The following is a 27,997-nucleotide window of genomic DNA, read 5'->3' as shown; positions in this document are numbered from 1 at the left end:
AGTTTATACTGGGAGCAGAGCAAGCCCAGTGGGTACGTGTCGGAGGCAGCTTCCCAGAAGTGGAGAGAAGAAGGGGTCATTGTAGCAGGCAGGCTTTGGATGGTGAGTCTGACGTGAGGCAGAGGTGACACTTGTTGGAGTTGTTCCTGGGACCGATGTTCTCAGCGGGGACTGACTTCCTTTATTAGATACTTGAGAACCCACTAGGTGCCAGTCACAGTGTCAGACACTTGCTTCATCTGCTGTCAGCAAAGGGTGCCTTGGGACTGCTTGAGGATACAGAGTCTAGGGTGAAAAGTAAGAGCTCTGCAATGTGGTATTACAGTGTTTGGGCTCGAACAGAAGAAATGGGGCAGATATATAAGGAGACACTGGGCTCAGCAACCCCACCATGGAAACCAGGGGCTGCCCGGTCTCTTCTGGTGGAGGGCAGTGGGAGCAAAGCCTTCCCTCCAGCCAGGAAGATCCTGCAGATGACTTTTCTCAGACGAGTGGCGGACATGAAAGAGCCGGAAAATCACATCTTATGAGAAATAGCTCTAGGCTTGGGGCTGTGGAGCGGGGGTGGGGTCGGGCACTCGCATGGTCTGCAGCTCTGAGGGGGGTCTCTGGGAACACGGAGGCGAGCAGTGGCGTGGTAGAGCAAGGTGACACTTCTGGGGTTCTCACCTCCCCTCTACCAGTAGCTTTGTGTCTGTGCGCTGAGTTTTTCAGCCTCTGGGCATGAAGTTTCCATCCTTTCTCTGTTGTATATGTGCTAATGAAAGCACCCAGCACATTAGCAGGTTGATTTTATTATGGGTTTCTATAGCTCCAGGGCAGTGGAAGAAACCGGGAAGCATTTTTAAACTCAGTAAGGAGAACTTTCTTTGCAACAGATTTTTTTTAATATCCTAAAAATGACAAAGATGATCACACGGCATAATGGAGTAGTTAATATGCACATATTCATTTCTCATATTATTTAGAGTGCTGACTTTGGCAACCGCGGACTCCATATGCATACTTGAAACAATCCAGCCATCTCTGATGTTCACAATTTTGTAGAGTCAACTTTGCCCAAAATAAAAATTAAAAAAGAAAGAAAAGTTTTTTAGTAGAACTTTCAACCAAGAACGATGACCCAATTCCGGACTGAGCCCTGACCCAGGCCAGCTTCTGTTGGAGTGTAGAGCTGGTGCGGGGGTGGGAGAGGTTCCAAACTCCACGGAGAAGAGAAACTCTAACCTTTGGGGCACTCAACCTGGTGGTGATGGATACATGTCCTCATCACCAGAGTGCTCTTCTTCCCCACATTCCACAGCTACCAGCTCGGTCCGAGCCCCACTTCTGGCTTGGACTGTTGCAGTAGTCTTCTGGTTGCTCAGTCTAATGCCACTCCCCACTGACCACCCCCACCCCCCTGCCAAATGCTCTTCTTATTCTGAAATTCACATCTGACCCTGTCCTTCTCCAGCTTAAACACTGATCAGTTCCCCCCCATTTCCTGTGAGACAGTCCATGTTCTTCTGGTGGCCCTTCCTTCCCATGCTCCTTTCCCAGCTCTCCTCGCCACACAGCCAACACTCTGGCTACATGGACTTTTTTGAATGTTCCTCCACAGTCTTTGTACTTTCCACGTGTCTGTGTCTTTGTTCAAGCCAATCCCTTTGTCTGGAATCCCTTCCTCTTCTGCCTGGTGATATCTCCCTTGTATTTTAGGGTTGAACCTAAGCCCAATGCAGTTCAGTTGAACACAATGCAGTTGAACTGCATTGGGCACCTGCTGTGTGCTTGGGCATGACACCTTTTTTTGACTCTGTGTTCCCTGCCCAGGCAGAGTTGATGCCCTCCTCCATGCTCCCTTGGCACCTTGCAGGCTTTCATGATAGTGTGTTGTTTTGTAATTGGCTGCTGTCATGTCAGTTTCCTGTGCTAGAGGGCAGGCCTGTCTCTGGTACCTCTTGGACCCCCAGCTCCTGTTTGGGGCTGGCCAAGCCTGGCGAGGTCCAGGTTTGCAGAAGTGCATTGAAGCAGGAGTACAAGTACCCTCCCCCCAACGAACACACACACAAACACGTGGCTGTTGTACTCAAATAAGTGGGGGCCAGAATTGGGTACTGCGTGGAGGAGTGAGTCAGGGAAAATTCTCTGGAGGAAGTGAGCCCTGAGCTGCTGACCCAAAGGAGAAGCACTCTTTCCTTCTTCTCACTTCCTTCCTGGCCCTAGCTGAAAGAAAACAGCTGAGGCTGACTGTGAAAAGGGAAATGTATGCATTTTGAACTGGGGGTTGGGATCTCCTAGTCTGGAGAATATTAAATAAAGCATATACCTCCTCTCTCCTCCCTTCCTTCCATACACATTTTCTGAACCTCTAGGACATGCCAAACTGAGGCTACAAAAATTGATTAAGTAAAACATGTCCATATTTTTCCATCTTAATGTTCATACTGGAGCTTACCCTTTCCTTTATCTGTCTCATTGGAATTCACATCTTGACATGTCACTTATAGCTGTGTGACTCACTTTTCTGAGCCCTAGTTTTCTTATGTGTACATGGAGGTGATGATACATGCCTCATAAGGTTGCCCTTGATAGTGTGTGTGAGGTGCTGAGCAGGTGCCTTTGGCAGTGGTGTCTCCTAGAATGAGAGGTACTCTCAGAATGCAAGCTTCCTGAGGGCAGGAACCATACCCAGTGTGTCCTCAGGGCCCAGTGCAGGGCCAGGCACACAGTACAGTAGGGTGATCAATCATCCCAATTTTCCTTGTTTGTCTCAGTCCCACATCTGGGGAAAACCTTCAGTCCTGGGTGAATGGGGCAGTTGAACACCTTACACTATGTTCTCCATGAGGGTTTGTAGAATGTATATATGGATGAATGAACCACAAGGGAAAGACAGATGTGGGACTTGGGCTGGGCGGCTGGCTTGTGGGGTGAGAGGTAGTCTCATGAAGGATCTGGAAGGCCCAGCAAGTAGAAGGTGGGAGGTGGTCATGGGGCCCTCCCTGCAGGATGTGGGGAGACACAAGGCCCTGAGTCTGTAAGGCTGTTGCTTTCAAGCAGGTTTAGGCGTCCAAGGCCCATGTACTCTTCCTTGGATTCATCCAGAGAGAAGGCAGTCATTGGTGTCCACTTCCTCTAGGAGGACCTGTAATGAGCCCCCAGCTGCTCTTCTGCCTCAGAAGCTGCTGGCCTCTTGTTCCTCCACCTGCTATATTCTGGTGTGTCTGCCCACTGCCTTCTGAGCTGTCCACTTCAGACTGAGATGAGACTAGGTGGAGGCCTGGGCTGGGAGGTGGGAGCAGGGCTGCAGCGCCGTTCTTCAGCCCAGGCCCAGAGACTGAGTAGGACCTCAGTTCCCTACCTGTTCAGGGGGATACAGCCTCTCCTGCCAGTGCGTCTGTGAGATGTCGCTTGTGGTCGTCCCCTCGGCATGTCTAGCACATAGTAGGTGCACAACTGGTGTCATTTGTTGTCTGCTTCTGTAGGGCTGTTGTGTGCGCTCAGTGGGATGTGGGAACACTTGGTCAGCAGTGTCATAGCCTTCAAAGATTTGGGGATGCGGTTCTTGGTAGAGCTGCGTCTGCCAGCCTGCCAGGGTTCCAGGCACAGGTGGGGGCCAACCCTGCCCACCCAGGCCTGGAAGGATCCTCAGGGTTGTGCTCCAGCGATGCTGTCCATGTGAACACACAGACCCTGTGGGAAGGCCTTGCACTCAGGTGAGCTCTGCTGCTTCTGAAACCATGGCATGAGAAAGATGGACAGACAGACTTGGGAGGGTTTAGTAGCAGCGGGACACGTGACAAGAAGAAGGATTGTTCTGGAGCCTCGTCTGTCTGTTGGGCTGGAGGCAGGGCCTTTGTGAAGGCGGGTAGTGCTCGGATCGCCTCTGGGCCCTTCCTCCAGCCCAGAGGCGGATTCACCGTGAGGCTGGTGCAGCTTCAGCTTCAGGCCTGCGTGCTCCAGGGCCCTTTCCAAGGCTTAGCAAGGTGTCCACGGGCTCAGGGGGGTTGTGAAATGCACAAAAGGAAGAAGATATTTTCTGTCCTCTTTTTTAAAGACAACTTCCAGACTACATGAGCTTCGGGCCCATTCAAGCCTGGATCTGCCCCTCCTCTGACCAGGGGTCCTTTGTGCCAGGAGATTGGTGCCATGTTGCTGCATGTCCTCAGGGAGGTTTCATCCCACTGTGGACCTTGTCATCAGTTAGAGGCCTCCCTGCTGAGGCAGGACCTGAAAGGCTTCTGGGGGAGCCAATTCTGGGCCAGGCCAAACCCACAGCTCCTGCTTGCTGTGTCAGTAAGAGACTGGAAAGGACTTTCTGCCTTCAGTCTTACTCATCTGTGAAATGGGCATGATACCTACCTAAAAAGGCTGTGGAAAGTTTTAAATAATGTACCACAGATGTAACTGCCTGGCACAGCCCCTGCCTTATCATGGGAGCTCAGTAAATGTTGGTGGAAGCTACATGGAAATGGCTCGGGGAGCCCGCCCATTCTATTGGAATGGAGCCAGTCTTGCTGTCAGATTCACCTGTGCTGGTGCTGAGCGCTGGGGATGCCGGCTGCTGGGGTGGGGTGCTGGTGGTCAGATGAGCTGAGAGTCTGAAAGTGTTTATCAGCTATGAAGCTCCCTGGGGAGGAGCTGTCCTCAACTGAGTGGCCCTTTTGTGGAGGAGGGGCAGGGTGGAAGTCTGGACTGACCTTTCCTGCTGCTGTAGGGGAGGTGATGGTGGTGAGGAGCCTGGCAGGCTCAGCTGACCTTTCCTGATCAGAAAGGAAGCCAGGCTGGCAGGGTCGGTTGGGGAAGGGTGGACTAGTGGTGGTTGCCTCCTGCCCCTCTCAACTTCAAACCTTAGTGTGCCCTTCAGGGAGGTGAGGGAGGAGGAGATAGGGGTGGGTGCTATGAGGAAAAAACCTGGTTTTGGTGTCAGGACAGATTTCAGATCCCATCCCTATTGCTTGTTATGTCTGTGACCTTGAGAACATTATATAATCTTTCTGAACCTCAGTTTCCTCATTTTCAAAAGGGGGGTGATAATATCCTTCCCCAGCACCCCAGGGTTGTGGTAAGGCTTAAATGAGATAATCTAGGACTTAGCACAGTGCCTGACACACAGTAGGTACTGAGTAAATGCTGATTGCTCCTCTCCCCTGCTCCATGACCCTCATCAACCTGTGTCGCTCCGCACCCTTTTACTCATTTGTGTGTGCCCTCGGTTGGATTGTGGGCTCCCGGGGGCAAAGGTTGTGTTCTGCTTGTCCATCATCACACCCCAGCCCTGGCACAGTACCTTCTATACACCTTGAATTGGTTGGCGAGAAGCTGCACTGGCTCAAAGAAAAGAGCACTAAGTTTTAGCCAGAAACTCACTGGGCACCTACTATGTTCTCCTGCCTGAGGCCTACTGTGTGGTCTCTGCCTTACAGACTTTGAATGGCCACTTGTAACTTGCTGGGACCCTCTGCACCAGTGACTTGGTTTTCTTTTTTTCTACGTGCTTAGCACTCCTGTAATCAAATCACTGGTCAGCCTTTGAGATCCGCCTCTCCCCACTGGAATGCAAGGGCCACAGTAGCTGTGTCCCCAGGTCCCAGTGCCTGGCACAAGGGGTGCATGTACATTTTTGTTGGGTGAGTGGCTGTCCTTTTCTTTCTCTTCTCTGAGGTCAGATCTCGTGTCCCTCCCGGCCCAGGCTCTTTCTAGTTGGGGGTGAGTCACCCTGCCTCTTTCAGCTTCAGTTTCCTCATCTTTAAAATGGGCAGAATAGTGGTCCCAGATAATCAAGTCCTCAGCTGTGCCTGAAACAAGCTGAGCACCCCATCATGTCAACTCCTGTTTTTCAAATGATCTCCAGGGTCCTTCTGGTTCTGACCTTCAGTGACCTCATGGCCTTTGGCTGGGAGGAGACTGGGGAGAACATTCCATTCCTCATAGACCCTCTCTGCTGGTCTCACAATGGATTTGGAACTCTGTACAAACTGTTTATGTTTCCCCAGCGGAGTTTATCACCCAGTCAGGCCTTCTGCAATTAATTACAAGCAGAGCAAGTAACTTGTCCCTGGGAGGCTGGGCTTGACATAAACATTTACATCCAGACAGGGCTGGCCCAGGGGCTAGGCTCTTTCCTCCAGACTTTGGAACAAAGCAGGATTAGAGGATTAGGGCTGGGGGTGGGGGTTGGGTGGGGTGGGGTGGGGTGCCAAAGAGAAACAGCTTTCCTTCAACAGCTTTTCCTGGACTCCTCCTTAGCCCTTGAGATGCTGGGCCTAGGCTCTCTCTCTTTTTTAATCTTCCTCAAAAACCCCACAAGTAGAATCCCTGTTTGCAGATGAGGAAATTGAGGTTCAGCTAAATTAAGGAATTTTCCCAAGGACACACAGCTTGCAGGAGTGGCAGGATCTGAGGGTTCACATGACAGCTGTGTAGAACAATGGACTAGAGAAGTGAGGGGAGATGTTGGGAAATCACCGAGGAAATGTTTGTTTGATCGTTCATTAATTTATTCATTCATCACGTATGTGTCTGGCCCCTGTCATGTGTAAAGGGGGCCTGAGGAGGCAGTGGTGACTGTTAGTGACTGAGCTGAGACTGTCCCTGCACTGAATGCTGGGAACCCCCTCAGTCTGGTTCCATTAACAGGCTCATGTTGGCTGCAGGAGGTTACTTGGAGGGCTAGGAAGCGGGTGGCTTCTCAGGGTCTCTAGTGGCCATAGCCACCGCATCTTACACAAAGAGATGGCTCAAATGGAAGCAGTCTTCAATAGGAAGGGTCACCCTACTGATTCCAGACCAGAATCTGAAATTTGAGATCCTCGGGCCCCTGCCTTTGGGCTGAGAGGCCTCAGAGAAGGTTTGGCTCAAGGCTACACAGCAGGAAGGCGTAGTGAGGACCCTGGCAAAGCGCTTCTTCTAATGCATTTTTGTCTCAGAGGGAAATGACTGACTGGCAGGGGAGACTCTCCCCACTGTCCTGATTCCCCACCCAGTTCCAGGGCTGTGAGTTCTGTGCTTTCTGAAGGCCCTTTCAGCCCAGCAGCTCCTGCTCCACCCCACAGTCCTGCTGTGCAGACCTCTAGAGCCTTCTGCTGGGGGCCATCTTCCCTCTTTGGAGGGAGGCAAGCTGAGTCCAGGGAGGAAAATGTACCCATTCTGAACATGCTGGGCCTGGATCCTGGAGCCCCTGGGCTGGGCAGGGCTTATATCTAGGGCTTCAGGCTGTGGTGGAGACTGGGGCCCAGCCTGAGCCGTCCACTCTGTGTCTCCAGCACCCGGTGCGGAGCCTGGTATGTGGTAACTGATGCCTGGGGAAGGTGTGACCCGGGGGATGGGTGAATGGCTGATTGAACACGAGGACGTAGGGAAGGACACTCTAGTCTGGGAGGCAGGGGGCTTCAGTCCAAGTCACTGTCTCTACCATGAATGAACCTCGGTGTTGCTTTCTGGAAACTGAGACAGAACACTAGCCCTCACCCACAGGGTCATGGTGAGGATCAAAAGGCAGCAAGGGACTATTCACAGTAGCCAGAAAGTGGAAACAAATGGCCCAAATGTCCACCCATGGATGCATGGGTAAACAAACTGTGGTCTGTCTATACCATGGAGTGTTATTAGTCAGTCATAAAAAGGAATGAAGTATTGATGCATGCTGCAGCATGGATGAACCTTGGAAACATTGTGCCAAGTGAAAGGCAGACATAAAGGTCACATATTGTATGATTCCATTTATTTGAAATGTCCAGAATGGATATGTCCATAGACACAGAAAGTGGACATTGGTGGTTGCTGGTTCTGAGGGGAGGGGAGGCTGGGGGAAAAAACCACTTAGGAGTGATGGATTTTACTGTGGAGGGATGGAAATGTTTTGGCTCTGGATAGAGGTGGTGGTTTTGCACAACATTGTGAATGTAATAAATGCCACCAATTGTTCACTTTAAAATGGTAAATTTTATGTGATGTGATTTTTACCTCAATAATTTTTTAAAAAATGGCTAATCAAAAAAAAAAAAAAAGGCAGCATCTTGAGGAAGGGGTACTGAAGATGAGACATGGATGTTGGGGTGAGGCTACTGGACAAGGAGTGGGCAGAGCGAGCAGCCATGACAGGGTAAATGTGTCCAGGGGATGGCACTTTGGCAGCCTGGTTAAGACCAAGTGTTCTGGAACAAGACTGCCTGGGTGCAAAGCTGTGTGGCCTTGGGCAGGCTATTCCACCCCCTCTTTGTTTTGGTTTCCCCATCTGTAAAATGGGAATAATGAAATTTTTATTACGGGAATCTAGATCTTTTACTAGAGAAACCTTTAAAGTTTTCATGAGTATTAAGCGAGTTAATATTTGTAAAGTGCTTAGAATAGTGCTTGGCACAAAGTAAGTACCGTGTAAGTGTTAGCTACTGTTACTATCACTCATTCACATTTTAATTTATTTGTTCATTTACTGAGCACCCCCACTGAGCCAGGCCCAAGGCTGCATTCTCTGGGGACGCAGCTGTGAGCATGACTCAGGGCCTGCTCTCAGGAGCTCCCTCACGTCCTGGTACCCTCCTCCCCTTGCTGTGCCTGCAGCTTCAGCTGTTAATGAAAATTGTTCATCACCTCCTGCTTCTCCAGAGCTGCTTGCACAAGCACTGTCTCCCCTGGGATCAGGCGGGCCTCCTCTTGAAAACACCCTGGATTAGGAGGCTGGTGCCTTGGGCTTGGAGGGAGGACTTGCCCAGGCCTCAGTTTCCCTACCTGTCAAGGGAGAGGCAGGATGGCTGTGCTCTGGGGTTCTTCTCAGCATTTTCTGGCCTCCAGACCTCTGAGCCACATAGCTTACTAGCCTATTTTATGACAGGTCTGAGATGTCACGTCTGCTGAGGTATGATTTATAAAAAGTAGACAGTCTTTTTTAGGCTGGCATTTGGGACAGTAGAGGTTGGGGGATCCAGCCTGAGCTCCAGCCTTCAGGATTGGGCTTCTGCCTTCCTTCAGGCACGGCCAGCCCCCTTTGGTCTCCCCCCACCAGTAATCACTCAGGCTGAGTCTGACCGCAGCCCTCCTGGACTAAAACCATCTGATTCTAGCTGCTGCTTCTCCCCGCTCTGTCACCCACTCCATGTTGACACATTTTCCACTGCCGTCCTCAGCGCGTCACCTCTGCTGCCCTCACTGTGATAACCAACCAACACACACACTACCACCTGGCCGCTTTCACTCCCATTCACCCCCTGAGGAATCTTGTTCAGCTCTTGTACCTGCCCCACCCCAGCACCGCCCTCTAACACCTGCACCCCCCACCCCGCCACCTCACACTCCAGCCACCTGCCCTCCTCTCCCCTCCTGGAACTCAGTCTCCACCTGCTGGCTTCCCTCCCAGACGTCCCCGAGGTTGTCCCAGGGCAAAAGGGCAGAAAAGTCTTTCCAGGGAGGAGCTTGTTCTTCTCTCTCCTCTTCTTTTAAAAACAAAGCTATGACTTGAGTAGTTTGAGCCAGGCATTCCAGAACTCCTCCCTGGTGGTGGAAGTAGGGACCTAACAGGCAAAGTCACAGCTGAACAGGGAGGGCCTGAGGAGGAAGGGAGGGACAGAAAGCCCTGATGTGTTCTTATCCTCTTCTCTCTCCCAGGCACAGGCACCACCCTGTGACACACACAGATCCTGGCTCTGGAGAGCTCAATGCACTATGATCAAGGAGAGTTGCTTTGCCAGAATATTCATTTATTCAGCCCTTCATTCATTCATTTGTCTTTGCTCAGTGCCAGGCCTATGCTGAACCCTGGGGACACAGAGTGGGGTGGGACGTGGTCCCTGCCTGAGGGCTGATGAGGGAGGCTGCCCAGGCAGGGATGCTGGGCGTCTGATTTGCACCATTCATTCACTCCCTTGCAAATGCTGGCCGGGGGCCTGCTCTGTCCCAGGCACCATTCTAGCATCCGGCACCAGCCGTGACCAAAGCAGGTGAGAACCCTTACCCCCACCGGCTGCCATTCTAGTGCTGTCATCCTTGAGGGGAATGACCAGTGTTCTGAGGGAACATTTGAAAGAACTGACATTTACCTTTCAATAATTACTTTAAAAAACACAAAACCCTTTACATTTGGACAGGGAGAAGACAGCAATCATCCATAATCTCATCACTTAGAACATTAAAAAAAATTGGAGGGTGGTCTTTGAGCTCCTTGCTATGTGTGTATGTGTACGTGTGTGCGTGCATGTGCCTGGGTGTTCAAACACAATCGTGCTTAAACTGTGCGTGGCACTTGGATTACTGCTTTTTTTCCTTCAGCATTCCCCATGTCCTTAACTTATCCAAATATCCGTGTTTGTTAATGACATGAGTTCCTCTTATGAATGCCCCACCATTTACTGAACCATCCCCTTATTTGGCATTTACATTATTTCCACTTTTTTTTTTTTTTGGCTATTCTAAATAATGCTGGAATGATTAGCTTTGAAGCAATATGATCACTTCCCAAGGGCAGAATCCTGGAGGCCGCAGAGATGCCGGGCTGGGGCTGCCCCCTCCCCTTTCCCCTCCCCCGCACACCTTTCTGGCACCTAAGGGGCACCTTCTTTCCTGTTGGGGGAGAGGAGTTTCCCTCTGGGTAACTCTCAACATGAATTGTTCCATTTATCTTTTGCTACATAACCAATCACCCAATAACAGTAGCTCAAAACAACATCCATCTCCTTATCTCCCGGTTTCCGTGGGTCTGGAATGTGGGAAGAGGTCACTGGGTGGTTGGGGCTCAGGGCCTCTCCTGTGGTTGCAGCTGGCACTGGGCTGCAGCAGCTGGGTGCTTCCAGCAGGACCTGGTGATACTATCCCTGGCGTCTGGCCTTGTTCCTCTCTTTCTCTCTCGGCTACCTCTCTAGTCTGGGCCACCTTCATTTTTCACCTGGATGAATAATACCAGCTAAACACACCGCACTCTCCACGGGCCAGGTATTGTCCCAAGCTCTTTACATACGTGCAGTTGCTCATTTGATCCTCATGACAACCCAAGGAGGCAAGTGCTGTTGTGATCTGTCTTCTAGTGAATAAATGGCAGATCCTGGATCTGAACCCAAGGCAGCCTTGTTAATCCTGCTTTTAACTGGTCTCCCTCTGTCCACTCTAGCCTCTCTGCCCTTCCATTTTTCCACCCAGCCATTGAAGTGAGCATATTAAAGTACAATCACATTGTGTCCATTCCCTGCTGAAACCCTGCTGCCGTCTTACGGCAACAGTGAAATCCCAACTCCTGACCAAGGCTGCCTGGTGACCGAGCCCTGCTGGCCTCACCTACCATCTCCCTCAGCACCTTTCTTCCCTAGAGCCTTCGCGATGCAGGTTTTGTTTCATTTTGCTTCAATGCAGCATCCCCATCCCTGACCCCTTTCAGGGTTATTACTGCCTCTTCTTCAGCTCCTAGCTCAACCTCTCAGGCTGGTCAGTCACCCTCCCTGTGCTCGTGGAGCACCGCACTTGACAGCGTGTAGCCTGAGAGTCACTGCGTACTTACTGCTAGCCCACTTGTTCGCTATCTGTCTTGCAGAACTATTGTGTCACACGTGTGCAAGGGACACCATTGGCACCGTGGTCTATGCCATGCACCCCCCAGAGTTAGGCAACACAGAGCCCTGCTGTCTTCCCCTCCAGGAGGGGACCATCGCACAGATCTGCCCTCGTCACCACGTGTCCCTGGTGACCAACAGCATCTGACACACAATAGGCACTCGATATTTGTTGACTGTTATTATTAGTAATAAGAGCTAATATATATTACTAGGTGGCAGGCACATTTAATCCTCAGAACAATCCTATGGGGTAGGCCCTATTGTTGCTCCTTCTTTTTAGAAGAGGAAACAGGCTGAGGGAGGGGGGTCACTTGACCTCTAGCAAGTGAAGGTTTCAGCGGAGGCAGACTGGTTTGCTGTAATAAAAAAGTGAAAGAAAGAAGGACCCCTGTGTTGCAGCAGCTTAGAGCCCGTCAGCTGAGGGAAAGTCCAGACACAAGTCATCACGATCATGGCAAGAACATGGGTAGGGAGGGGGATTTTCCTCCAGCAGGAAGGGAAGAAGGAGAGACAAGCCCCTAGAAACAGGAAGTGGATCTGCTTTGGGGCCATTCTTCCCCTTGGGCCCCAGGGCTGGCTACCTACTCTCCCGACCAAAGCCTCTGTCTCCCAGGCTCTGTACCGTGATGGAGGCCTGAGGAAGGAAGATGCTGGCGGGGCAGGAATGGGATGGAAGTAGGAGGTGGGGTGAGAGTCTCTCCCACGTGCTAAAGTCATACCAGAGGCCTCAGTTCTCACCTGCTTGAAGGGCTGTCCTTCTCCTTGTGGCTCTCCTGAGAGGAAAGGGGGATGGGGAGCCCCCATTGTATAGGTGAGACCTGGAGATGTCAAGGGATTTGTCCAAGTCCCAGAGCCCAGGTCCCTGGAAGCCCCTCCGCCCCAAGCGCTGAGGATGTGTGGGTGTGTATGTAGTGGGAGTAGGGGGCAAAGATGATGCCTCCTTCTTCCCCAGTCCCGTGGCTCCTCCTGACTCCTATCCCAGTAGCGTGTCCTATCAGAGGAAAAGGCCTCCATTAAGGCTTTGTGGATGGCCCCAAGTGCCTGACAGTCCCTGGCTATCTGGGAGTCCAGAGCTGCCTTGGTGCCCGCACTCCCTCCTTTGAATTCCCTGGGTTTCCCACCAGACTGTTGGCTTTCTACAGGTTAGGCCTGGACTCCTCCATCAGATCAGTTTTGCTGTGCAGTATTTTTTGAGTATGTGCTAACTCTTATGTTGGAGCCCAGCCCAGCCCAGAGGTTGGGCCCAGGGGCTTTGGGAAGAGTTGGTACCTGAGTGAGTCTTGAAGGAGCAGTAGGAGTGACCAGGTGGAGTCCACATCCTCTCCCTCTCTGAGCCTCAGCCCCTGTGGGACAGAGCTGGGTGAACCCTGGGCCTCCCCACCCCCCTCATCCCTGGCAGGGCTACCCAGCTTCTAGAGACTCCAGCCTTGGGCGCCTTCCAGCCACCCGCCCCTCTGAGGCCCCAGCTTCATTCCCTGTCTCCTTCCTCACAGGTCTCAAGTCTGCTGGGGATTCTGTTTTGGTTGGAAAGAGGAGACGGAGGTGTTTGCATGTCTGGCTCTTTCCTCCTTTCTCGTTCCTCCTCCCTTCCTCCCTCTTCCCTCTCAAGATGTTTCCTCTGCCAGCCTGGCTCCACTCCAGCCTCTCTCCTCCTTGTGCGGGCAGCAGCCATCCTCCCCCGCCTGGGGCTTCTGTGGGCTGTGGCTTTCCAGAGTGCGCCCTTAATGCCTTCCGCCCCCAAGGAGGGGTCCGCAGGGCATGTACTTCAGGGTGGGGGCACATTGACTCCTCCTTCGTTCACTGTTTAATTCACACATCTCTTGGGAGAGGAGGCTGCAGGCCCACTTCAGGGCTGCCTCCTGCTCGGGGTTCTTCCCTGTCCCCCTCTGGCCCTCGGTTTCCTGGGGAGCCCACAGCCAGTGCAGCCCCTTGGCACAGATGCACGTAAATGTCTTGTGTTCATTTGGTAGTAGTTTTATGCTGCTTTGCCAAGGGCATTGGGTAGCTGCTCCCCACAACTTGGCAGTGGCCTGAAATGTAGCATTTGCACTACCTTTTCAAATCTCCAGCTGAGGTCTCATCACTCCCTGGGGACCCTCACCGGTCCCCCTCTCTGTCACCCTCCTGGCAGAGGCTCATAGAATGAAGCAGACCCATATCCTAGCCTGACGGAACTCAGCCTTGCCCCTCTAGCACCTTGCACTGTGCCTGGAGCAAGGCAGATGCTCAATAAATATTTGTAGAATGAATGGTTGGAGGAGCAGCCAGGGAAGCAGAAGTTGGCAGAACGGTGAGGATGAACAAGGTGATGAAGAAGGACTTCTCAGAGGCGGAAGAGCTGACCTGGGGTTTTGAAGGATGGGTAAGAGTTGGACAGATAGGCAGGGTAGGAAGGGCATTCCAGGAAGGAAGGAATAGTGTGGGCAAACCCTGAAACAGATGGTGTGTGATCTGGGACTTAGGGTATGTGTGAGTAAGTAGTGGGAGGGGAGGCTGGAGAGAAGGGCCTGCATGTGGAAGGAACTTCTGATCTGGGGGTGGGCACCCTGGCCTGCTAGAATGATGCCAGCAATTAGCCCTGCTGAGTCGCAGGTCTTTGAGCTGCAGGCCTGACCTTGGAGGGCAGGCAGGCAGTGAGCAGAGGGCCCTGGGGGTTTGCCGGGGCTTTTCAGATCTTGTCAGGGTTTGGGACTGTGTGAATCCAACCCAAGGCCCCTGGCTCTGCTCCTCTGGCCTGAGCAGGTCATGGGATTAGAACCTGTCAGGGCCAGATGGTTGAAGCAGACTTTGTGACCATACCTAAGATAGAACCAGCTTCAGATATGGTCTCCATAATTTCCTGACTGTGATCCTGGACAAATCATTGCCTTCTTTATGCTGTGGTTTTCTCTACAATAAAGATAATAGAAGCTACCTCTCAAAATTGTTACAAAAATTAACAGGGTAATTTGTATAAAGTTTTCCTTTTTCCACCTTGCTTCTCCCTGTCCTCCCCCATGCTCCTCTCCTTCTTAGCAGAGTTGGCCCTTTGGACTGAGGCCTGAGTATGATTTGAAGGACCTCGGGCATCCTCAACTCTGATAGCCCACCAGAAATCTCTTCTTCTGAGAGGCCCTGGATTTGGAATGCCCTATTAAATATGCATTCCTCAGGGTAGGGCTTCTGTGGCTCAGGCCCCAGCACCAACATCAGCAACCACCTTTAGAAAGCAGCAGTTAGAAATGCAGGTTCCCAGGCCTGCATCTCACCTTGAGAGAGGGTGCTCTGGGGGTGTGGCCCAGCAAACTGGATTTTAACAAGCCTCCCAGGTGATTCTGACCCAAGCTCAAGTGTGAGAACCACCGTCTTAGGGGACCGATGCCAAAGGGCCTCTCCGTGGGAGGAGCCTGGCTTTGGGCTGGGAGTCAGAGTACACGGGTGCCCTTGGGGCTGGCTTCAGGGCATGTAACCTGGGCAGTTGCTCAGGGTCCTGAGCTCAGAAGTGCCTCTTGATTGATTTAATGCTCTTCTGTCTCTCTCTTGAAATCTGAACAAGGGGCCCCATGTTTTCATTTGCACTTGGGCCCACAGATTTTGTAGCCGGCCCAAGGTGCTGGTCTCAGCGTGTTCCAGGTTAGCTGGGTGTCCTCGGGGAAGTCACTTTCTTTCTGAGTCTTGCTGTCCTCATCTGTATGGGGATGTGGGGGGTGATAATCGCCACGTCCTAGAGTAATCGTGAGGATTATACATAATGTGTAGCTTCAGCAGTTGGCGTGGGGCCTGGCCCAGGCAAGTGTAGAGTGGCTTCCGGAGGCTGCGTGCCAGCACTGGGCTCACCTCTGGGGATACCATGGCAGCAAACAGACTCTGTCCTTGGCTTAATGGGGCTTATGGTCTGGAGCAGGGAGACAGAAGGCAGGAGGTGCACACTGTGAGAAGAGCTGAGGGTGCCTGATGTGGGGATCTGCCCTAGCTGGGGGTCACCGAAGGCTTTCTGAGGAAGTGCCGAATGAGCAAAAATCTAAGCTGAAGTAGATGTGAACTTGGTGTGGGGCTGGACAGCATTCCAGACGGAGGCAACAGCATCATGGTGTGGTATTTTCATAGTTTATTAATAACAGATCTCTGGGGAGGTTGAGGTGAGGTGAGAAGCGCTGGAGGGAGGAGATGGCCATAGCGGGCTGTAGGTGGGTCAGTCTGCCTTGGCTCAGTCTGGGTTCCTTCTCTTCAAAATGGCCCTAGACGCAGTGCTCTGGAATAGGAATGGGCCCTTGCCCGGAGGCCTCCTGGAGCAGGGTAGGAACAGGACTTTACCAGCTGGTGCCACAGGCAAGTTCTTCACCCTCTGGAAACCTCTGGCTTTCTCTTCAGCAAGTGGGCCTTCTAATCCCCTCTGGGTGGTGGGGGTCAAGTGAGCGAGCGCACAAAAGCCCAAGCACAGCACCACCTGCAGGAAGTGCTCAGTATGTGGTCAATTCCTCTTTCCCTCTTTCCACGTGGAAGTGGGAAGTGCGGGTTTTGACCAGGAGCCCCTCTGGTCCAGGCTTGCTTCCCTGGGGGGTCCTTTCTTTAACTGTAAGGCAAACGAGGCTAACAAAACCCTTCCTAGAGATGATCAGCCAAGGTCAAGGTCTGACCAGCACTGAGGGCCCAGAAGCAGTGGCTTTGGAGACAGCTGAGTGCCCACCTCTCTGGGTGCTTTCCTGGGTCTAACCTGGGGGTTAAATTAAACCCACCAGCTATGTCGCTGAGAGGGGGTGCACTCCCACATCAGTGTCCTGAGTCCAGGCCCAGCTCTGTCAATGGTGAGAACAGCTTTCATTTATCCTGGGCTTCACCTGCACCAGGTGCTTCCTAAGCATTCATTGAAAATGGCAAGCTTTTCCCATTCTAGAGGTGAGGATCAGAGCGATTCCCTCCCTGCCCAAGTGCACCCAGCAAGTGAGTGGCAGACCCCAAAGCTTTACCTCTACCTCAGATTGGCTCCCACAGTGACACACTGTGGAGCCAGGGGCAAGTTCTGCCCTTTCTGGGCCTCAGTGTCACCATGTGTGCCCTGAGGGGAGGGACCCAACATTCTTCAAGGCCCCTTCAGCTCCAGTGTGCTAGCCTCTATGTATCTGGGTGGGCTTACCCCCTGGGGAGTTCTGCCCCCACACCTCCAGGCTGCTGTTGTCTTTACTGTGTAGGAAATGACCAGCTTACCCAGGCCCTCTCAGCTCCAGCCTTCAAGGCCTGCCATCTAGGGCTGACCCCTGTCTCTGCTCCCTTCCTTACCCATAAGGAGGAGCAGGAGTGGCCAGGACCCATGGTTTCTCCTTCACAAGTGGCCTGGGGCTGAGGGGGCCCAGAACCCTGTGGGAGATTCCAAAGTGGAAACGAGTTTGATGGCTCCAGGGAAGGGACCAAGGTCACTGTGGCTGGAGGGTGTTGGTGGGGAGGATGGCAGACAGGGGAATGTGGTGGAAGGGGTTTGGAGTGGTGAGCAGGGGCCAGATTGCGAAGGACTTGTGGGAAGCAGTTAAGCAGTTTGAAGCAGAGGAGGGACTTGATCAGGGACAATGAACACAGTGTCAGGCACACAACATTCAATAGCCATCCATCATGGTTTGATGCTTTTCATTATGTTGATCATTATGAATACCCAGATTCCATGCTTACCGTCTGTGAGAACTTGGGCCAGCCACTAATCCTCAGGACCTCATTTTCCACACCAGTAATGCAGGAAGAAGGATAAGGAGCCTTCCTCCCAAGGATTTTGTCAAGATCAAAGAGAGATAATGGGGGGATTTCATCTCATCTCAGTTAATCCTGCAAACACTCAGCCCCCTGAGCCCAGCTCTACAGCCAGAGCCCTTCCTCTGTGTCACATGCCTCCCTGCTTCCCAGTTCTGGGCAGGATAGGACTCAGCCACTGGCTCCAGAAGCCCCCAGCCACACTACAGCCCCTTTCAAGCAGAGCTTTACTTTCCCCAGATCCCTTCCCTGCCCTCAGCCTCGGCCCTACAAGCAGCAGACCTCTGCCTCCTCCTCCTCAGACTCTCCCCAACCTTGAAGCCCTGGCCAAGGGGCTCCCAACTTTAAGAGCCTGTGGAGATCCCCAGTGAGCCAGGGTGGTGTGGAGGAGGGCCTGCAGGACCTGAGGACATCGTGTGCCTTCTTGAGCATCGGTTTCCTCATCTTCAAAATGGGACTGGGAATACCTACTTCAGCAGTCTCCCATTGCTCCTGTAACAAACTACCACAAATTTAGTGGCCTAAAACAAATTTATTCTCTTATAGTTATGGATGTCAGAGTCCTAAAATAGGTTGGCAGGGCTGCGTTCCTTCTGGAGGCTCTAGGGAAGACTCCTTTCCTTTGCCACTTCTAGCTTCTAGAATCTGCCTGGATTCCTTGGTGCCTGGCCCCGTCCTTCATTTTAAAGCCATCAGCACAGCATCTTCCAGTTTCTCTCTCAGTGCTTCCATCATCCTCACTTTGCTTTTCTCTCTCTGCCCTTCCTGCCTCCTGCTTTATAAGGACCTTTGTGATTACACTGGATCCACCCAGATAATAGGGAGTAATCTCTCCATCTGTGGATCCCTAACTAACAACACTTGTGCAAAGTTCCTTTTACTATGTAAGGTAACAGATTCAGGGTTCCAGGGATTAGGATGTGAGCATCTCAGGGGGCCATCATTCAGCCTATCACACATTCCTTGCAGGGTAGTTGTGAGGATTAAATGAGACAAGAAGTATGAAAGGCTCAAGCAGTACCTGGGACTTGGCAGTCAGTCCCTCAACGCATTTTTTTTTTGTCTTCTCCCTGGGCTTCTGTCTCCCCATCTGTAAAGAGAGGCCCATCCTGGCTCCAGCAGTTGGAGCCCACCTCATCTAGAGCGTGTAATGTGGTCAGGCAGACTGCACCCATAAGCCCAGCCTGGGATTCATAGGAAGCAGCAGAACTGAGCCCTGCCCCCAGGATGCCCCCAGCGGCCCTCAGAAAAGCCCTGCTTCTCCTCCTCCCTCTCAGGGGCTGGCCTCCTCTCAGTTCCTGGCCTGCCGAGCATTTCCCATCATTCCCAGGGACGGCTGATGGGAAAGGCTGAGCTCACAGCTCCCTCGGGAGGGCGTGGGGTGGAGGGAGGAGAGGGAGAGGCTGGCAGCAGCTGCTTCAAGAGAAGGGGAGAGGAGAGGCCAGGAGAGGAGATTTACAGGGGGAGAGGTGGAGGTTATCAGCGGTTGGGGTGAATGGGAGAGGGCGGGGCAGGGCCTCCAGGTTGGGCCTTAGAAAATGGTCAGCTCTTCCTCAACCCCCTCTGCTGAGCCCTAGCCAAGCTGCTCTGTCCCTCTGCCGGCTGCCCCTTCTGACAGGCCCTGGGGTCCGGAGGAGTGTGTAGGTATGCTGGGGATGGGAGGAGGGTTATCACAGGACAGCAGGGGCCGGGAGTGAGGGATTGCTCCCTGAGAGGAATACCCTCACCTTTGTGAGAAGAGGGCCATCCCAGCCAGCACACATCCCCCACCCCTCCCTCTGCCCAGAAGTCAGCCACCATGTGCCCTTTGGCCCATCATCTGCCTTCACTGTACCTCACTTTTCTTATTTGCATGTATGTGTGTGCGGGGGGAGGGAGGTGCAGGGAGGAGTAGGTAATAACACTGTTATGGGATTGGAGAGAATCAAATGAGACAGTGATTTTGAAATGTGCACTCTGCTCTGTAAGGATGTGTAATTCCATACATATGCACGTCACTTTGACGTTCTTTCTTCTGCACCTTGATGACCTGGAAAATTCTTAGTCATCCTTCAAGTCCCAGCTCAGATGTCACCTGATCTCTGTAACTTCCTCAGCAGCCCCCTGGCCATCTGGGAAGAATGGAGCTACCCCCTCCCCAGAGTTACTCTCACCCTCTTTATAACCCTCTCTTGGTGCCTTTTGCAGGATATTGTTGGTTTGTGTATGTCTTCCCTGCATATGTGGGCAGTGCATTCCCCACAGACTACTCTGCTTCTTAAGGTCACTGTGGTTGTGGTAGAACAGAAGCAGGATGGCGAAGGCCCTGGGGAAGCTGGTCTCCCGGGGGCTGGCCTGGGCAAGGTCTCTGCAGGGCAGTCCAGCCCTTAGACGCGAGAAGGCCCCCATGATGGACTCAATCAGACTCACAGAGACCCAGCTCAAAGCAGGTAACCAATCATCCAGGTACAAGAGCCCTTCACTTTCTGTGATGTAAATGCTCATGCTCACTGCCCGGGACTACCAACTGATAATCAGGACACCAAGGGGACCATGTTGGTCATGAAGTTTTCTGATGAGGGTGACATCTGAGCCAAAGGAGGGGGAGAGTGTTTCCAGAGAGGCTGTCTAGGCCCTAAGGAGTATATTCCATAAGCTCATCTGTCATCCTCCAGGGACCCCTAGGTGTCCCAGTGCCTCGGGCCCACTAGATACACAGAGAGGGCCAGAAAAATGTTGGGAGATTTGGCATGGTGGTCAAAGGTGCCTCCACCTCCTCGCTGTGTGTTCTAACCTGTGATTATCTGCCTCCGCCCTCCCCTCCCCACCTCTCCAGGGACTTGGATAGCCTGGCTCTTCTGGTGCCTCTCAGTGCCCTAATCCTACCATATATTGAACTTGGACTATGTTCCAAGCATAGGCAGACATCAGTTCAGTTATTCTCCTCGACACCCTGGAGGTGATCATGTTATCCCATTGTCCAGGTGAGGACAGGTGAGGTCAGGAACCATAAAGTGCCAGGGTAGAGATCTGGACCCTGTTCCCAGTTGCCCTTCTCCACACCTTTCACTGTTTGCATGGCCTTCTTCAGGTTGCGGGAAAGACAGCCTGAACATCTAGGTCAGGGAATGGGGAGCTGGTTGTCACTCCAAACAGGTTGGTGGCAAAGAAAGGGGCCAGCACTGTTCCTCCTAGAAGGTTTCTCACACCCTATCCCTGTCCCCCAAGACTAAGGAAGGGACGTGTGTGAGGAGCAGGTGGAAGGTGGATTACCAAGCCCCAGGGTGTGGTTTGGGGAGATGTTCAGAGATGCCACAGAATGTCCCTCCCCATTTGCTGCCTCACTGAGGGCAGCTGTTCTCGGTTGGCTTTGCTGTGCCCACCTCATCTGCAAGCCTCTGTGTTCTTGGAAGTAATGGAAATGTGTTTCTTAAAAATGCTCGCTAAGACAGCCTTGTCCTAATAACAGGCCACTGTCTCTGCCCAGCACTCTGGCCTCCCAGGAACTCATCATACCCATTATCTTCTCTCAGCTGCCCAGGCCCTTATGAGGTAACAAGACCCTCTCGGAGACCTGGTGACCCAGCTGAACTCTGTCCATCAAGGACCTGCTGAGGGCCGCCCAGCAAGTCTGTTCATTGCGGGGATGGTGTGGTGGTGGTGATGGTGATGGTGGTGGTTAGTATTTTCACCACTTACAGAGCTCTAATTATGTGCCGGGACCTCACTTCACCCCCTAGACAGCTGAAGCGCAGAGTGATGAAGCAGCAGGCCTGTCTAACCCCGAGCCCTTTGTAATGCACCTTGTCTGTGCCAAGCACAGTCTCTGCCTGGAGCAGCTCCCATCTTGGAGGGGCAAACACCTGCCAGATCATGCCCACCAACGAGGTGTATGGGATGGGTGCCCTCAGCATGGAGGTGCAAGGAAGCCCTCCTCAACGGAGTAATGTCTTTTTTCCCTTGAGTTGTCCTCAAGGTGAAACAGGAGGAATAGGTGAAGTATTTAGCATATGACAAATAAATAAATGAGAAATCTTAAAATAATTGTTATTGTGGTCTTGGGGGCTTGTATTCTAAAGTTTAGTAAAACTGCTTAGTTAGAAGTTTCAAAAGAAGGATAACCATGATTTTGAGATGACTGACAAGCGCATGTTTTACACTTGTGATACTGCTCTTTCAGAGAACCTCTTACATCCCAAGTATACCACGGAATGTCCGATAATGAAAGTATTTGGTTTGGAACACACTTAGGATTAGTTATATCTTTCAAAAGTGTCTGATTCTTTTAAAACAGATCATTGTTAATATATTTTTACTTCCTAATTTATCAAGCAGATGGTTTGAGCTGCTAACATTTCTTATTTCTGCTTTGTGACTTTGGGCAAGTTACTTAACTTCCTTGTGTTTCCTGTATGTAGAGTGGGGAGGATCAACCTTACCGGGTGCTTGTGAGGAGTGAGTGAGTTACTCTAGTGTCTGGAATAGTGCCTGACTTGTATTAAACACTTAATAAAAATCAGTTATAATAATAATATTAATTCTTTCTTAATAAAAAAATACACCTGGATTTAGTTACCAGATCTAGTTAGGTTGCTTTTCAGTGAACATGTGTTTAGCTAGCATTTACTGAATGCTGGCCCTGGGTTTGTCTGGATCTTCGTGTTGGGGCTCAGCTGTTCCCAGGCTCTGTCAAGTGGCCTGGGCTTCCCACTCAGTTTCCACCTCTTGCTCTCAGCCCCCAGGGCCCTGGGTGAGGCTGAGCTCATAAAATGTCTCGGCTAAGCACTTTGCAGATCGATGCTAACTAATAGCAGCTCCTGGAGCGGGCACATGTAGGGAGGACGGCTGTGGGGGCAGCTTGGACCAGGCTCAGCGACAGCACCGGGGAAGGCCAGTGATATCCTCAAGGTGGGACCTGGGAAGGGCCCTGCTCTCCCTCCTCCCTGATGCCTCCAGCCACTCTGGCCAGCAGTGGGTGCTGACAAAGTTTGGAGATGGGTGGGGGGTATTAGTGGCCACAGGGGGAAGAGGTGTGCCCACTTATTAGCAGAGTCGGGAGCAGAGACCCATCCAGCCCACACATCTGGTCACTGCCCATCTGGTCCTGGGCATTCTCTTGTTAGGGCTCTCCCAGTTGTCCCCATTGCTATCTCTCTAGAAGTCAGTGTTCCTGCCTGAAATAGAAGACATCTGGCCTCTGTCCAGATAGACACATGGCTGTCTTAAAGATGGCAAGGCAGCATCCATTCAGTTGAGGGCGTGAATGGGAAGTTGGCATGGGACCCTGTGCAAGGGAGGATGTGGGCACGACTTCCCCCAGTTCTGCCCCAGGGGGAGTTCCTTCTGTGTCCTAGACTGAGCCGAAGACTGTTTTAGAAACTGCTGAGGAGGCAGCAGACAGGGAGTGTGCCCTCTGGGGCTCCTGGTCTGATGGAGGGGACATGGTCCTGTCCTCTAGGAGAGAGACTCTGATCTGATGGGGGGAACATGGCTCCTGTTTCCCGGGGTCCCCTATCTAATGGAGAGGACATAGCCCTCTTGTCCTTTAGCTGCTCCTTATCTTTGGAAGGAGGCATGAGCTTTGTCTGCAGGAGCCTGCTATCTGATGGAGGAGTCACGGCCACTTCCCTCAGCGAAATTCTTACCTGACAGAGGAGATCTAACCTGTCCTCAGGAAGGCCCCAATCTCCCTGTCTGATGGAGGAGGTTCATCTTGTTCTTTCACTGAAGAAGCCCCATTTGATGGCCTCTGCCTTTGCTCCCTGCTCCCTGGCCTGATTCATGGGGAGCTCCCATCTGCAGGCAATAGCCACAGAGAGAGCTGGGCAGAGTAATGGACTAGGTGGCTGAGGGGCAGGGAGGAAGGGAAGAAGAGGGGCTGTAGAGGGCCCCCTCGGAGCAAGTAAGGGTGACATGGAAGGCTTCCCAGTGGAGGTGCCTTTATGGGACAGTCTGATGGAAGGAGGTGTCTGGCTGTGACGAGTACTCACTAGGGATAAGGGAGGCTCCTCTGGGCTGGGAAGGGAAACTTGAGGGTCACTCAGGAGCCCCTGACTCCATGCAGGCCAGACTGCTAGGGTGGAAGGGGCCCTGGGAGACCCTGACCCCCTGCCTGTCCGTGCGTGTACTGGCTGAGTGCTGCCAGCCCAGAGACATCCGCCCTCCAAGGCCTGAGAAGCCCAGAGGAGGAGAGGAAACAGGACGCATATCAGGAACGCCTTTTCCTTTTCTTTGTAACTAACCCCCTCACTTGGGGCTGGGGAGAGCCGATCCTGCGGGGCTACCCTGGCCTGGCTGCTGCTTGCAGCCCCCAGTGCCAGGTCTTACACGGCCTCCCTCCTCCCCACACACAGCCCCCTGCCTCGGCTGCGGCTCCTGGGCTGGCCCCTTAATTTCACCGAGACTCAGGGCTTTCGTCTGTAAAATGGGGTAAGACTTCCTATCTGCCTCATAAGGAAGTTTGTTTTTTCCTTTCTTTATAGATATTATGTAATTTATCCCTTTATCCATGAGATGTGCCTTGAGCACTTCCTGTGTGCTGACCTCTGGGGTGGGCAGGGGCAGAGAGTGTAGGCAAGGGACAGGTGTGGGCAGACAGGAAGTCTGTTTGGGACTTGTCTGAGGAGTCAGGGGACATCTAAATACAGATGTACCAAGGCTGGTGGGTGTGGGGTCCGGGAGACTCTGGCTGGAGATGGAGGTTTGGACTTACCAGCATCTGGTGGCAGCTGAAGTCCCCGAGTGGGTGGAGTCACCAAGGGAACTGCTCATCATAGGCTCTGGGAAGGGGTGGAGGCCAGGCCCTGAAGGTCACAACCAGCCAGGCTCTGCTCTGGAGCCTGCAGAAAGCAGGGCACAGGGCAGGGATGGGGGACTTCTCAGCCAGGGCTCCAGTGGCCAAGAGGAATGGACACTGAGATGGGGTCACTGGATGGTGCCCCGGAGGTGGGTGTTGAGACCTTTGCCTTAGCAAGCTGGGTGTGGGGGTATGGGGAGGATAGACCATGGGAAGACGGGAGAGTAAAGGCAGCGGTGTCCAGACGCATCAAGGAAGATGGTCAGTCAGACTGGTATTCTCTTATTGTTCTCATAATTTAAGTTAGTCCAGTCTGGCTAGATGGCTGCTGTGGGAGCACAGGTGTATTTATGAGGTGTGTGTATGGGTGTGTCGGGGGAGTTGTATGTGGGCTGTGTGATGCAGGTGTGCACATGGGGTGTGCTTAGTAATGTATGTGTGTGTGTGTGTGTGGTGTGTAGAGTTTGTGCACGTGGTTACATTTGGATCCTGCTTCCACACTGCATACAGTGGGCTGGTGCTGAGCTGTCTGCCTGGGCTGGAAACTTAGAGGCACCCACCAGGCTTGTGAATTTCCCTTCTCTACTTAGTGTCACACCCAATAGTGCCCTGATAACAACTGGCCGGGAAACAAAGAGAGGATGAGGTTGTAGTATTTGCTGATTTCTGTGGTGTAAGTTCTCCTGCCAAGGATTTCCCCCGACTAACGTGATGTCTGAACATGGAATTGGGAGGAGATGCACAGTAGGACACCATCTTTATAGTGAAATATAGTAAAATAATAGTAAGTGATAAGTTTGAGTGTGTATTCCTTTTGTCTTTAATATAATTTATTTAATTGTAAGTTTAGATCAGGGTTTCTCACCATCAGCACTGTTAACACTGGGGCCGGAGATTCTTTGTTGAGGGCCAGGTGGGGGCTGGCTGGTGCAGGCAGCATCCCTGACCTCCACCCACCAGGTGCCAGTAGCACCCCTCCCCCAAGTCGTGACCACCTGAAATGTCTCCAGACATTGTCAAATGCCCTCCCGGGGAACAGACTCACCCCTAGTAGAGAGCCACCAGCAATGGCTGTGTTTAACAACAAGCTCACAAAATTCCTACGAAGGTGACAGTCGGTTCTTATGAGCCTGTACCAAGCCACTCTCCAGCACAGCAAGGGCACTATGTCTGGCAAAATAGCAGGTGTGGATTTTCCTCCCCAAAATTCTTTCTTAGGAAAGAGCCACTACCTTAGGCCATAGCTTTTAGTCTGGACAGAGCCCCCGACCACAGAGGGCTCTTGGCCCCTGACTGGCCCCCAGAGTGGGTGACGCAGAGTTGGAGATGGCCACCTTGCTAATCTGTTCTGATGTTTTATAAAATGTGAGAATGGGGGAAAAATAATACTTCTCATTAATCTCGTTTTAATATAATACGTTATTCTATAGCTCTAAAACTTTGTATGTTCAAACTGGCAAAAAAAAAAAAAAGAAAGAAAAGAAAAGAAAAAAACAAACCCAAACAAATGAAAATTTAAATAAAGTCCTCCCATTAGAAGAATCACGGGCTGCCGAGTGTCTGGGGCCGCCCTGCATGTGACGTGCTCCTGCTGAGGCCGCACACACCCGTGTCTCATGCTGGTGGCCAGGCAGCCTGCCTCTAATTTGCCTCTTGGCTCAAGTTCTATTTTTCCCCATTTTCAAGCTCAGGGTTTGGCTCGTGTTTATTCATTTATTCATCCATTCAGGATACTTACTAAGCACCAGCTAAATACCAAAGATGACCGAAGGAAGACGTGGTTCCACGCCCACGGGGGAGCAGAGATATGCAGGTTCATGGGGATGCTGAGGGGACACAGGGACAGAATGGAGGAGGGGAAGGGAGAGGTGCATCTGTGTGGGGTGCACCCCACCCTAGAAGGGGAGCCTGGAGCTGAGTTGGATGCATCGTACACCCTATCATCCCACCCTCCTGCTGTGCTTTTGAGGGAGGGTTTTGTTTATTGGTGGAGTATCTGTCTTCCTGCTCCAGTGTGTAGGTGCACAGGGCCCTGTGCCTCCTGGAAGTAAGAACAGTGTCAGGTCCAGAGACTGAAAACACGAAAGGAAGAAAAGCAAGGAAGGAAGTAAGAAAGATGGTTGGGAAGAGGAAAGAAGGGAAGGAGGGGAGGGGTCAGGGCAAGGACACGTTAGGCTGAAACAGTCAGGGAAGGCTTCTTGGATGAGGTGACATTGGGAAGGAAGGATGGGAGGGACTACAGTGGAGGAACTGATGGAAAGGCTATTACAGAAAGAAGGAATAGCAGGGCATGTCCCTGGAGATTTCTGGAATGTGAGGGTCTAGGAAGAGAAAATCATAAACTGCTGTTTTCTATCAGAGACTGGGTGGGAGACAGACAGCTGAAAAAACCTTGTCTGTCTCCAGTGGCGGTAATGTAATCATCCCCTTCTACCTGAGGGACATCTGGGCAAGAACTCTCCCCTGGGTGCTGGAGAGAAGGCAGGGTGTTGGCCTGGGGAATGATGACAATAACAGTAATAATTTCAGTACCAATGATGTCCGCTTCCCTCTGTCATCCCCTACTAGGTACCAAGGCTTTATACATGCCTTCACCTATGGGGTAGATATCACCCCCATTTTCCAGGCAACGAAAGTATGCCTCAGAGAGGAAGCGAAACTCAAGGTCACACAGGACTCAGGCAGGGTCTGCTTGCTTCAGCGTCTGCACTGTTTCCTCTGCCAGCACCCTTCCCTTCCTGCCTCTCGACCCTCGAGAAGGCTGGAGAGCATTCAGGTGTGGTCTGTGGGCTCTTTGGGATCCAGCTGCCAGTCTGCGTGGTGAAATGTTTATTAGCCTTTGATTTTCAGATCTCCAGTATCATGGGTCACTAGAAAATGGGCCAGGCTCCCCTCCTCCCTCACTCTGCACCCCCTGAAAGTCTTCACAAATATAGATCATGACCAAAAAAGTGAACACGTGAATGTTGGCAGGAAGCTGGAGCAATTGCTGTCTGCCTGGAAGCCTGTGAGAAGTCTGGAGCCCTGGAGCTTGACTTGGCCAGAGCCCCCAATCCACCACCCGCCACCCCTCAGCCCTCAGGCCTGTGCCCAAGGGAGCCATGTGGGATTCGGAGCAGGAATGTGACAGGAGCACCAGAAGTCTGGGGCTCTCCTCCCAGTCTGTGACTCTGGGCACACCCGTGAGCCTCCCTATCCCTGAGTTTCTTGGTCTCGGTGCAAGATTCTTCTCTCCCTTGGGCTTCAGTTTCTCCCTCTGGGAAATAAAGCAGGCTGCTTTGTGATCTTTCATGCTCCCCAAATCCGTGAAACAGGGGTGACATGTCCTGTCTTCCTGCCCCCACCCCCTCTGCTGGGCTGTCCTGAGAAGCAGGTGCACTAATGGTGGGTAAACAGGCAGGCAATGTACTGACACAAGGAGGCTGTTCAATTCTGGCAGAGCAGACAAGCTGGTACACAAATAACTCTGCTACCCGGGAGAGTGTGATAAGGGCCCTAGAAACCTCTTTGCTGCCACAGCCACCTGCTCCTCACACCTCCCTGCTCCCTGATGGCTGTTCTCACACCTGGGAAAGTGGGTCAAAATGTAGGGCAGGTGTACTTGAGGATGAATGCCCCCTTGCAGGCTGCCACCCTGCCCAGTTGGGCAGGGATAGGGGAAAGGTATGGGGTTACAGGCATCTCTGTGTCTAAGATGTAGCCCTGCCCATTCTTCTTCTCCTTAAGTGCCCATGGCTCCCCATTGCCTTCTGGATATGGTTCAAATTTCTTAGTCTAGCATTTGAGACCCTTCCCACCTAGCCCAGGGCCCCATGCATGGAGATGCTCCATGACTATCAGGGCAGTGAATGGACCCTTCTCTGGTCTGTCCTCTTCCCTGGTGCTCCTCCCAGGCCCTTCGGACAAACTGGATTTCTCACTATCTCCCCAACACCCAGTGAACTCAATTGCCCTCCCCAGGCCTCCGCCTGCAGGGCTGTCACCT

The 27,997-nt window shown here is 52.2% G+C and overlaps 1 protein-coding gene across 14 annotated transcripts in view; it reads left to right on the top strand.

Moving 5' to 3' along the window:
- Positions 1–27,997, top strand: part of ARRB1 (arrestin beta 1) — a 73,789-nt gene that overhangs the window by 10,585 nt on the left and 35,207 nt on the right. For 2 of the 14 annotated variants that reach the window (XM_032489400.1, XM_032489397.1), the window contains exon 1: positions 23,463–23,645. The exons of 8 other annotated variants lie outside the window; for them this stretch is intronic. In XM_032489400.1, coding sequence (XP_032345291.1) covers positions 23,641–23,645 — 5 coding nt within the window. In that variant the 5' untranslated portion in view covers positions 23,463–23,640. Of the gene's footprint in view, positions 1–23,462; positions 23,646–24,036; positions 24,162–27,997 lie in introns of those variants that run through there. 4 more of the 14 variants (XM_032489387.1, XM_032489391.1, XM_032489396.1 and 1 more) reach the window with 4 other exon arrangements.

Source organism: Camelus ferus, chromosome 10 (genome assembly GCF_009834535.1).
Source record: "Camelus ferus isolate YT-003-E chromosome 10, BCGSAC_Cfer_1.0, whole genome shotgun sequence".
In the NCBI taxonomy this organism is placed as follows: Eukaryota; Metazoa; Chordata; class Mammalia; order Artiodactyla; family Camelidae; genus Camelus; species Camelus ferus.
The sequence above is the reverse complement of the archived record's forward strand: the minus strand, read 5'-3'. Positions and strand labels throughout refer to the sequence as shown.